The sequence below is a fragment of the Sceloporus undulatus genome, chromosome 7, assembly GCF_019175285.1.
Source record: "Sceloporus undulatus isolate JIND9_A2432 ecotype Alabama chromosome 7, SceUnd_v1.1, whole genome shotgun sequence".
NCBI lineage: Eukaryota > Metazoa > Chordata > Lepidosauria > Squamata > Phrynosomatidae > Sceloporus > Sceloporus undulatus.
This window is the reverse complement of record NC_056528.1, coordinates 32068804-32080189: the sequence shown is the minus strand read 5'-3', so window position 1 is coordinate 32080189 and position 11386 is coordinate 32068804. Positions and strand designations below refer to the sequence as shown.

Below are 11386 nucleotides of genomic sequence, written 5' to 3'. Positions count from 1 at the left end.
TCCTTGAAATTTCATACAAAAACACAGAGTGGACTCACCATCCTCTGCTATGGAAAGTCACTAGCTACCATTTCCCGCAAGAGGACAGTTCAGGCCTGCAAACCCTGGACAGTTGCTCATCCCAATATAGATGGAAACTATTTTAGAAGTCGAAGGCTTTCATGGCTGGCATCCATGGTTTTTTGTCAGTTTTTCGCTCTGTGGCCATGTTCTAGAAGAGTTTATTCCTAATGTTTCGCCAGCATCTGTAGCTGGCATTTTCAGAGATGCCAGCCACAGATGCTGGTGAAACGTCAGGAATAAACTCTCCTAGAACATGGCCACATGGCCCAAAAAGCCCACAAAAAAAAACTGTTTTAAAAGACTCTGCAACACACAACTGTCTACACTCCCTTCAGCTGTTGTTTAGTGTCCTCAGTCCCCCAGCACAGCAGATGTTCAACGCTCACCACCCAAAAACTAAAAGACCCACCTCAAGGGACTCCGCTGTTCAGTCTTTCCCTTGGGGATATTTATCTCGGTCCTCAGATGAATGCTTTTCTCTCGAGTGTGTTGGTTGGTGTGTTTGTTTGTTAGCCTCTTTTTAAAAAACCTCAGCTCCTTAGGACTCCCCGCGCACAGATTTGTGAGCCTGAAAAACAAGTCTCCCTGTGCTTTTCCGGCTGGCAGAACCGTTTCCATGTGGCTTTCAAAGATTCCTGCACTTTTGTTGCTAAGGCTTTTCTTTGGCTGGGAGAGATTTCCCATTGGAGAGCGGGAGCGACTTTGCACACTAATTGGTACTCTTTGTATGCTGCCTGGAAACATCCATGTGTCTTTCCTCGCTCAACCCTCCGCGCCATGGTTGCTTTTCTTTCTCTAACCCCAGAATCTGCAGCTAAAATCCTGTTGGTTACATACATGGGGATAATTTGTGTTATCTATACAGAGTGATGTTTTTGGGAAATGAGGAATGGTTCTATCCAGTCAACAGAATTGCACAAGTGCAACCATTGCAGATGCACAAGAAAGTGTCAATGTGGGTTGTGCACTGCTTCTATGCACTGCACATTGTGACTCAAAATGACAGCCATGTGCATTCATTCTTTCTCATTTGTTGCATTAAAATGGCATTCATTGTAGGGATCGTTTAGTTTTAGCATTGCATATCATACCAATAGGTATTTATATGAAGCTGAGATGATGTTCAGGATAGAAAAAATGCTCCAAAAATTTTTTTTAATGCTTTCAAATGTCAAGAAACTCTAATGAGAAGGATCCTGGACTGGTAAGAATCTTCGCCGTTCTGGGTTTATTCTGTGCAAAATTCTCATATGGTTATTTTGTGTGTAAAGTAGTCATTTCTGCATAGAAAACAGCATTTTCTGCACTTGAAATAATATTTCTGTGTATTTTCTGTACAGAAGAAGCTGTTTCTTGCACACAAAAAGTCCTGTAATTAGGGACTTGTTCTGCCTAAAATTGCAAATGGTTGGTCTGTATAGAAAACTGGCTTTTCTACACAAATAGAAGTAAAAACATGTCACTGTAGATTGGGATAGGAATCATGCTGCCTTTCAAATGTCACTGGATTGAAGCTCCCAGCATCCCTCAGTATAGGCTGTGCTGGCTGAGGCTGATGGGAAATGCAGTCCAACAACATCTGGAGGTCCACATATATCCTACACCTGAGTTAGGCCAGAGGGCACGCCTCCACTGTAGGAATAATGCAGTTTGACAGCACTTTAATTGCCATGGCTTCATACTACAGAATCCAGGGCTTGGTAATTTTGTGAGGCACCAGTACTCCTTGGCGAGAAGGAGAAAGAGCGTATAAAACCACAAGTCCCAGGATTCCATGGGATGGAGCTACAGCTCATAAAGTGGTGTCAAAGTGTATTAATGCACCCATCATCTTAGAGATATCAGAGACAGGTGCACATTAAATCTCTGCCTTCTGGTGTTTTGAGCTTCCTGCTGCACATGGCTTGGAGGAGCTTTGCTCACTCTTCGTCTCATTACTTTTAGATTCAGCTACACCTCTTTTAAAAATGTGTGTATTTCACTGTGTATTTTAAATTACAAGAGTATCACACCCTGTAGCTTTGTGTGGCTTTCTTGGGACATTCTGACCATTCTCTTAAAAGCTTCCCAGCTACAATTTTCTGTGTAACAGTGACATCCAGTGGCATCTCTGAGTGTAGGAAGCAACGCAGGAAAGACATAAAAGACAAAATGCAATTGTTACTGGTTGTTCTTCAACTTACCATCATCACCTTCATCATCTCAGTTGTCCTGGTTTCACAGTCTGCCAGATGTTAACCAACTGGAGTGAGTGAGTGAGTTTAATAGTGTTGTTGTTAACTGCCCTGGAGTTGACGTCAACTCATGGTGACTCCATGGAAGAGACATCTCCAAGACCTCATGTCCTCCACTTCTTTGCTCAGGTCCTGCGGACCCAGGCCTGAGTCCTCTATGATTGAGTCTAACCATGTGGTCCTCCTCTATCCCAGCATACGACCTAAATATTTGGACCCTGAATGATTCAGATTCTATCCACGGACCTAGGAATCCATGGATCACAATTGGATAAAGTGTTCAAAGCATCAGAAGTAAGCTGGCAGAGATTTACAGTAAGTGGGTACAAATCTGTGAAAGGCAATCCTAGAAGATCGGCTTGGGTCCAGGTTATTTGAATGACCGTATCTCCCTTTATGACCCCATTAGAGGACTAAGATCATTGAGGGAGGCCCTTCTCTTTGTCTCACCACCATCTCAGGCTCATGGGATGCAATATGGTCAGTGAATGATATGCAATAGGCCAGTGATTTGTTCCTAGGGCTCCATCCAAAAGAAAACATCAGTGCAGAGTTATATATGCATATCTCAGCACTTTGATTCCAGCCCATATCTTACATTGTAGTTGTTGTGTGTCTTCAAGTCGTTGCCAACTTATGGCGACCCTAAGGTGGACCTGTTATGGGGTTTTCTTGGCAAAGTGTATTCCAAGGAGGTTTGCTATTGCCTTCCTCTGTGGGTGAGTGAGTGTGCCTGGCCCAAGATCACCCAGTGGGTTTGATAGCCAAGCTGGGAATTGAACCCTATTCTGCGGAGTCACAGTCCAACACTCAAACCTCTATACCATGCTGGCTCTCACTTTAAGCAGTGGGCACAATAGTTGTCCCACAGGTAGGGCTCAGAGGAACCTAGAAAGCAAGGCTGTCTCTGAAGTCTGTCTGTGGCATTTCAAGATCCCATACTGTCATGCCAAGGACTATGGGTTAGTGACCGCAGAGGTGGACTTATTCCCCATCTCTTCAGTCTCTGTTCACCAAAAGAGCTGTTCTTTGCCTGCAGAGACCCTTGACATTTCCGTACATATGTTTACAGCGGCAAGAGACACTTGTGTGCAAGTTGAATGAGTGACTCATCCTTTGCAAGGAGAGGCAATGAAGGGGGAGCTTAGCCTGTTCTGCTCATGCTGTTTTTTACACAGACCACTTTGGACAAAGTGTCTTGTCAATTCCTCCACGAGGTCTTGATTTGTGCAACTGGCCTGCTCATAAACCAGTCCTTCCTTCCTTCCTTCCTTCCTTCCTTCCTTCCTTCCTTCCTTCCTTCCAGTATAAAATTCTCATCTGCAGTAGCAGTGGTGTGTGCGTATGTTCCTTCGTGTCGCCTGTTGACTTATGGCAACCCATGAATTTCACAGCAAAAAATACTCAGAGGCAGTCTTGCCAGTTTCTTCCTCTGAAATGTATAGCCTACCTGGTATTTGTTGGCAGTCTGCCATCCAAGTAGTAACCAGGGCTGGCCCTGCTTAGTCGTGTGTGAGAGAGAATATGTGCCTTCAAGTTGCCTGTTGACTTCTGGTGACCCTCAAGAATTGCACAGGGTTTTGTAAGGCAAGGAATACTGAGAGGTGGTTTTTGTGTGGTTTCATGTTTGGAGAGCTTTTTGTTTAGGACCAAAAATAGCTGCCTTGGATCCCATCCCAAAAGGTATGTAGGGTATATAATTAATTCAAAAATGGTGTGTGTATATAGTGCTTTAGGAATTTCAGGAGGTCACCATTGTGGGACCCAGGGGCCACATGCAACTCAGCACCTGCCCTGTGCCCACCTCTGCAATAAAGTAATATCTGCTACTACTATCTATTTTTAAATATGCCATTCTCTTCTTTCCCACTGCTCAGGAATTTCTACTACATCACCATCCTCCGGGATCCGGTGTCCCGCTACCTGAGCGAATGGCGGCACGTCCAGAGAGGAGCGACCTGGAAGGCTTCCTTGCATGTCTGTGATGGGAGATCACCGACGTCCGAAGAGCTGCCCAGTTGTTACACGGGGGATGACTGGTCGGGTTGCTCCCTCGCGGAGTTCATGGATTGTCCGTACAATCTCGCCAACAACCGCCAGGTCCGCATGCTGGCAGACCTCAGCCTGGTGGGATGTTACAATTTGTCTGTCATGCCGGAGGAGGAACGCAACAAAGTACTCCTGGACAGCGCCCAGGAGAACCTGAAACGGATGGCCTTTTTTGGCCTGACAGAGTTCCAGCGGAAGACTCAGTACCTCTTCGAGAAGACCTTCAACCTGAGCTTCATCTCGCCGTTCACACAGTACAATAGCACAAGGGCCTCCAGCGTTGACATTGACGAAGAGACCCAGAAGCGGATCGAGGCCCTCAATTTTTTAGACATGGAGCTGTACGATTATGCAAAAGACCTTTTCCTGCAAAGGTACCAGTTCACGAGGCAGAAAGAGCACCAAGAAGCCCGGCGGAAACGCCAAGAGCAGCGGAAGATCTGGAAAGCCAAACAGGTTCACAACAAAGAACAGGACAGCACCAACTCCACCACGGATTACATCACAAATGTGGAGCAGTGGCGATAATAGGAGCTGAAATACTCTTTTTTAAAAATTAAATTAAATTAAATTAAAATTGAGAAGAATCCCGATTGGAAAGCCAAAAGAGAACTGCAAAGTTTAGGGGGCCAAAATGAACTCTGTTTCTCTGAGAGGGCAAGGAACGCAAAAAGTTGTTTTGTGGCCTTTGCTGATGCTTTTGCATTCAGTGTTGTACCGTGTGTGGGTTAATCTTTTAATCGCCATGTGTCTTGGGTCAGTTCCTTGAAAGGAATTGTAGAAAAAAAAAGTTGGCCTGTTCAGCTAAAAAACAAACAAACCCGCTGCTGCTCTCAGAAATGATCACTGGGATGAAATAACTTAAGGTTGAAGTGGGAAATGATGAAGAATTTAAGACAGGTGAGACTCCTGAGCTCTCTAGATGTCATAGAATCAGAGGCTGGCATCCTTTTACCAACATGTGTACATGTAAGTCCACCTTAGATGTGCATACGACTTTTTCCGATCATTGCGGAAGTTGGTATTCCATTCCTCCCTCCGCAACAATCAAAGCCCCTCCAATAGCTTTCTCCAATGGCTGGCTGGGAGAGGAGGGGAATGGAGAAGTGTCCGTCTGTGTGTCCTGTGCCAGATGCAAACTGTTGAGATCTCTGGATGCATCCACAGATGCATCATCTGTTGAGATCTGGTAGATCTTAACAGAGACTGTCCTCAGCATTCGGCTATGGAGACATACCGAGATCCTTCTCTGATCCTCCCTGTTTTCTACCAGCCATAGAAAGACTATTGGGAGGGACTGTTGCAGCAACACTTTAAGTCCTGTTGTTGGTGGCAAGACAGCCGTAATGGAGTTCCACACTATATGCAAACATGTAGGATTTCGGCCACAGAGTTGGAAGAGACCTCAAGGGCCAGTCAGTCCAAACCCTATTGCAGTAGTTCTCGACCTTCCTAATGCCGCAACCTTTTAATACAGTTCCTCATGTTGTGGTGACCCCCAACCATAAAATTATTCCTAAGGCCATTGGAAATATATATGTTTTCCGATGGTCTTAGTCGACCCCTGTGAAAGGGTCCTTCGAGCCCCAAAGGGGCAGCGACCCACAGGTTGAGAACTGCTGTCCTACAGCATGATCTAAAGGGCTCCCAGCTCTGCCCAAATATGTTGTTGGAGAGGGAGGTGGATGGAAAAGGAAAACCATTTTGGAAGCGGAAAAAGCATGTTTGTAGTGGGGAGGTACATGGCGTGTCACATAGGTCTGGCCCCCTCAACCCATTTTCTGTCACCTTTCTAGGGAAAATTCCTCCATCGTTTTCACAGTCAGTCTGCTCCTTGGATATTTTTTAAGAAGTCAAGAGTTGTATATAGTTTGAATGCCTGGTATTAAAGGGAAAGCTGTGTGAGTCCATGTGGGTACAGACAGCTTCCTAATGTTGGCACCACAATTGGGACTCAGTTGAACATTTCCTCGGTGTATTGTAAATATCCACATGTGGACCAACACTGCACTGAGCTGTTCACTCCCTGCCCTGACAACATCATCATCATCATCATCATCATCATCATTATTATTATTATTGTTTATACCCCACCTTCCATTAAGATCGAGGCAGCTAACAACATTAAAATACAATAAAAAACATTGTCCCAGAAACCTACCCACCCACCGTAACCAATAAATCACTTACCCTTGAAGCTGCCCTGTCTGGCTGTTCTCTGCTTCCTGGCAAGCAGGCTCAGAAACTGAACCAGGAGGAGGAAAATGAACCAACTTTGATGTCATGGAGCATGCAGTCCATCCTGGCTGGTATTTTGTCTTTTATAGAAACTGTCCAAAGTCTTGAATCTCATCCCATTCCATCTCAAAAAGCACCTTGGGGTGCCCCTTAAAATCTTGGCACAAACCTGAAATGGATTCACCGCCCCACTGACATGGGAACTTACTCCCTGAGGCTTTAGAATTGAGAGTCTCCCTTTTGGGGAGAGGGGACAGAGTTTTTCTGACAGTTATGGAAAGAGTCCAGGGCTACCAAAATGACCTTGCAGGAGGTCAGTCATCCACAGCCAGCAGGCATGCAGGCCCTTCTGGACTGGGAATCATGGTTGTTGTAGGCCAACACATCTGGACAAGTTCAAAGATATAGCCATGTTAGTCTGGAATCGGTATGGAGAGAGATCTTGTAGCACCTTTGGGACATACTGAAAGAAAGAGGTTGGCAGCATAAGTCTTTGTAGACTTTAATCTACTTCCAGGAAGTAGACTGGACTCTATGAAAGCTCATGCGACCAACTTCTTTCTTTCAGTTAGTTTCAAAGGTGCTACAAAATCTCGCTACATCTGGACAAGGTTTTCCATGTTGCCATAATGAGTCCCATCTGGGCAGCAAGCTTTAAAGCAATGGTGGACGATGTTTGATTGGCACAAATGCCAGGGACACTCCATCCTACACACACACATATGCACTGCTTCCATGGGGAAAATAAATCATAGCATCACTGAATCACAGAGCTAGAAGAGACCTCAAGGAGAATGTCTACTTCTTGTTCAAGATCAAGATGGGTTCTCCCCCAGCGCCTTGTTTCCAGTTTTAAAAGTGGGTGCGCCTTGTTTTAAAAGAGGGAATGGTGGCTTTCATTGGAAACGAGGTGCACAGAGAGAATGCAACTTTGCAAATGCCTCAGCCAGTTTGGCAGCAGCGAGAAGCCAGGTACCAAATCGCAGAAGTCACCAGCTTCTTCATATTTCCCACCTCCGTCAAAAAGTTGTGAATCCCAGGATCCCTTGATGTTTTCAACAAGATTAAAACAGCAGGAGTTGGTTTATTTGAAGGAATGTTGAATCCACTCTGGCTGTTAGAACTTTAAAAGAACTAGCTCCAAAATTAGGTTCAGCTCCGTGGATAACAATTTTAAAGTTCATACTAAAATCCAGAGCAGATTCCTGCCCCCAGTAAGATGGAAACTACCAGTTGCTACTTGTTTTCTGGAGGCTGCAACTTCGAGAAACGATGCATGCAGTGAAATAATATCAGGCAGCTGCCTTCCGCATAAGAAACACCAGAGCAAAGAAAATATCCCATCTTAAATATTTCATTTTTGCCCTCATGATATTGTCAGAGACAGTCAGATCCATGCATTATGCAACAAATAGAAATTTTGATAAACCGGACAGTGAATATCTGAAAAAGATAATATTGACAAATGATCCAAACCCTATTCTCAATCATGAGCATTCAATTTGTCTATATATTGATTCACCATTCAACGGGTCGACTCTTGTTGGGCCTTATTAACAGTATCCCAGCCATACGTATGTATATATTGGCTTTTAATAAATAACGGAAGGGATTTATCTATAAATATTTAAACTTTTTTTTTCAAATCTGCCGATGGTTCTTAACAGATTTTAAGTGTGTTTTATTTCAAGTTCAAAAAAATATACCAGTGATTTGGAGGGCCTTTAGAAGTTCAGACTGAAACAGTATAATTTAGGTTTCTTTGTTCTATGTACCTTTGTATTCCTATCCAGTTTTAACCATTCTTCCAGCTGTTCATATGTGACCCTTCTGTGTCATTGGAGTGCAGTTCCCAATGTTTCTCATCACTGGCTAAGGCTCATGGGAGTTGCAGTCAAATAACGTCTGGAGGGCTTTAGCAATATTGGGCCAGTTTTGATCTGGAGAAAAGCAGTGTCTCTTAAAGGGATTTCTGAGCCATTGGAGAGGACAGGCTTTTGAACCTGTGGTTAGCGTTGGGTCCAATTTTTTAAGAAACTCAAGGTGCATCTATAGTGTAGAAATAGTACAGTGTGATACTCCTTTTAATTGCCATGGCTTTATCCTACTGAGTCCTGGGATTTGTAGTTTGGTGAGGCACCAGCACTCTTGATCAGAGAAGGCTAAAGACCTTGTGAAACTACAAACCCCAGGATTTCATAGGATGGAGAGACAGCGGTGTCAAACAAACTGCATTATTTCTAGTGTAGATGCACTTGCAGTTTTTATTCATGCAGCCGATTCAACAACATGTTATTTCTAGATATAGCACCATCATTTAATCACTGAAAATATGCAGAGAGTGGTCCTCTTTCCATCTCACTTGCAAGGAGACCCACATAATATCTTCTCCTATTGCTATTCCTAAACATGGTAGCTTTGATCTAGGGAGGGAAACCTGGATGTAGAAGCCAAAAAAGTCTTGGTGCGAAATCCCAAATTGGACTGGGACCCACCCTTGGGGCTAAAGTCTTGTCCTCACTCATGCAGACAGCAGTTCTCCCTTTTATCCAATTGCAGAACTGTTGCTGGATGGTCCCTCTGGTAGTGTTACATATGGGAGGTTATGAATACTTCCTTCCACACAAAAGGACATACACTGGCTTACCCAGCTTACGTTGCCAACAGGATGCCAGTCTTAAAGATTCACTTGCCTGTCTCTCCATCTGCAAGATGCCTGGTGGGACGCCAACCAAGTCCACAAGGTATGCCAGATACTTCACCTTCTTATCTCCTTTGCCATGGGGCTCGAGACCCCTCTCGCACACATTGTCCCAAGTCACACACAGCTGTTTCGGATGGAATGGATTTCATGTTAGTTATGGTCACAAGTGGGGAAATGGTCTGGAGAAAGAAATAAGTTGCAGTCTGTTTCATCAAAACAAGGGAGAGCAAACTCTGGCCACCATCTTGCATTGGGAGACATAACTACAACACATCAACAGCTGGTATGGCAATGTTTGACATTGACTCCCCATATATAGCAAAAAATCATTCAGCCCTCCAGATCTGGTTGAGTATGGCAGCTCCCAACATCTATTGCTGTGCTGGCCTAGAATGATGGGAGCTGCAGTCCAACCCACCCAGAAGGGCATCATCTTGCAGAAGGCTGCCTCATGCTATGTGCATTTCCCTTCCAAATTGCACATGAAAGTGACCCAATGTGCAAAGCGGTGTTTTTTCACTCAATAGCTCACCTGTTTGTCTTGGTATTGGTCCCTTCTCTTATCTCTTTAATGGGATATATGTCTTAAGGTCTAAACCAGGCCAGTGAGTATAACTGACCCCAGTCATCGAAGGCAGCGATCCCTCAAAAGGCTGCATCGGGTTGACTTCCCTTCCAGGGCTCCGTGTATTCTAGAACAAGGGCACAAATTGTGTTTCAAATGCAGCTCTGGGTGTTTTGAAATATTCTCTGGCCTCCTGCTAGAAATGGTCTTCTCACTGGGCTCCATCAAGAGAAGACTCAGTTGGGTTCCTTCATCTATCTGTCTGTCTGTCTGTCTCCTTCCTTCCTTCCTTCCTTCCTTCCTTCCTTCCTTCCTTCCTTCCTTTGTTCAATCTGTTTTTGACACCAAGGAAATAGACCAGAAGGCCAAGGACTTGACACATTAATGTGCTTGGGTTGTGCAAATCTCTATGCAAAAAAAAATCTCTTGAAGATTACAAATCTGAGTTCTGCCGCTTTTTTTATACCTGGCATTCTAAGAACTGAGGTTCTCTTCTGTTTCTGTGCTTGGTAGTGGCATTTTTTTAATGGCTTACATTGCTGTAATATAACTGTACTCCATCTCAGCCGTGGGCCTTTGGGATACGGGGAGCGGGGAGGATTCGGGGAGGAAACATGCAACCAAGTGACTCCTATACATATCAATTCTAGAGTAAACCCCATTAACGTCAGTGGGGCCTACCTCCCAATAATACTCCCAGGTAAGAGGGTATAGGATTTTAGCCAGGGGGTTTTAGCTATGGGAGGACAAAATGAGGGCATTATCCTATCGAAACAAGAATTTATCAACCCCCCAATGAATTTTCCTTTGGTCCCCAAATTTCTAGCATTACAGTAATTTAAAAGTTCCATTGAGCATTTAGAAATACAGTTTAAGTGTCCAAAGAAGAGGCCAAATGAGCAGAGAAATGCAAACAGAAAATAGAAGAAGAGTCTTAAGTGTGGAAGATTTTCAGCATTTTACTCTGCAATGCTAAAATTGTGCATAGTGCAGAAGATTTTTTGGGAGGTGCAGGAGTTTTGTTTGAGGGAACAATTCCTTCATTCTGCTCCCGTTCACAGTAGCTACACACCTAGTTTTAGCTAAAGATACCAAGTGGAAATGTTTGTTGCCTTGGGCATTTCTATGGAGTCCTGGCATCTTTGGTAGGGCCCAATGTGCACCAGGATGCTCTTGCCAATGTCCCTTTATGCATCCTCAAAATTCACTAACTAGAGTTTCTTAGTACATAAGTATACGAAAAGTTACAAAACGTGCACCATGGCTGCATCCGCACAGCAGAAATAATCCAGTTTGGCACCGCTCAGTGCCTTGGGATTCTGGGAACTACCATTTTGTGAGACTCTGGTGCCACAACAAACTACAAATCCCAGCACTGAACCATGACAGTTAAAGTGGGGTCAAGCGGAATGATTTCTGTGGTACAGATGCAACTCAGGATAGAGGATTCAAGTTTGGTACTTCCAAACTTCTGGGAAAACTAAACCACTAGCAATGCGCAAAAAATAATGCTATGCTTTTACATGCAATGAT

General features: G+C 44.2%; 1 protein-coding gene across 1 annotated transcript in view; it reads left to right on the top strand.

Moving 5' to 3' along the window:
• Positions 1-11380, top strand: part of HS6ST2 (heparan sulfate 6-O-sulfotransferase 2) — a 110403-nt gene extending 99023 nt beyond the window's left edge. Inside the window, exon 2 of the mRNA XM_042479874.1 lies at positions 4175-11380. Coding sequence (XP_042335808.1) covers positions 4175-4874 — 700 coding nt within the window. The 3' untranslated portion in view covers positions 4875-11380. The remainder of the gene's footprint in view (positions 1-4174) is intronic.
• The last annotated feature ends 6 nt before the right edge of the window (positions 11381-11386 follow it).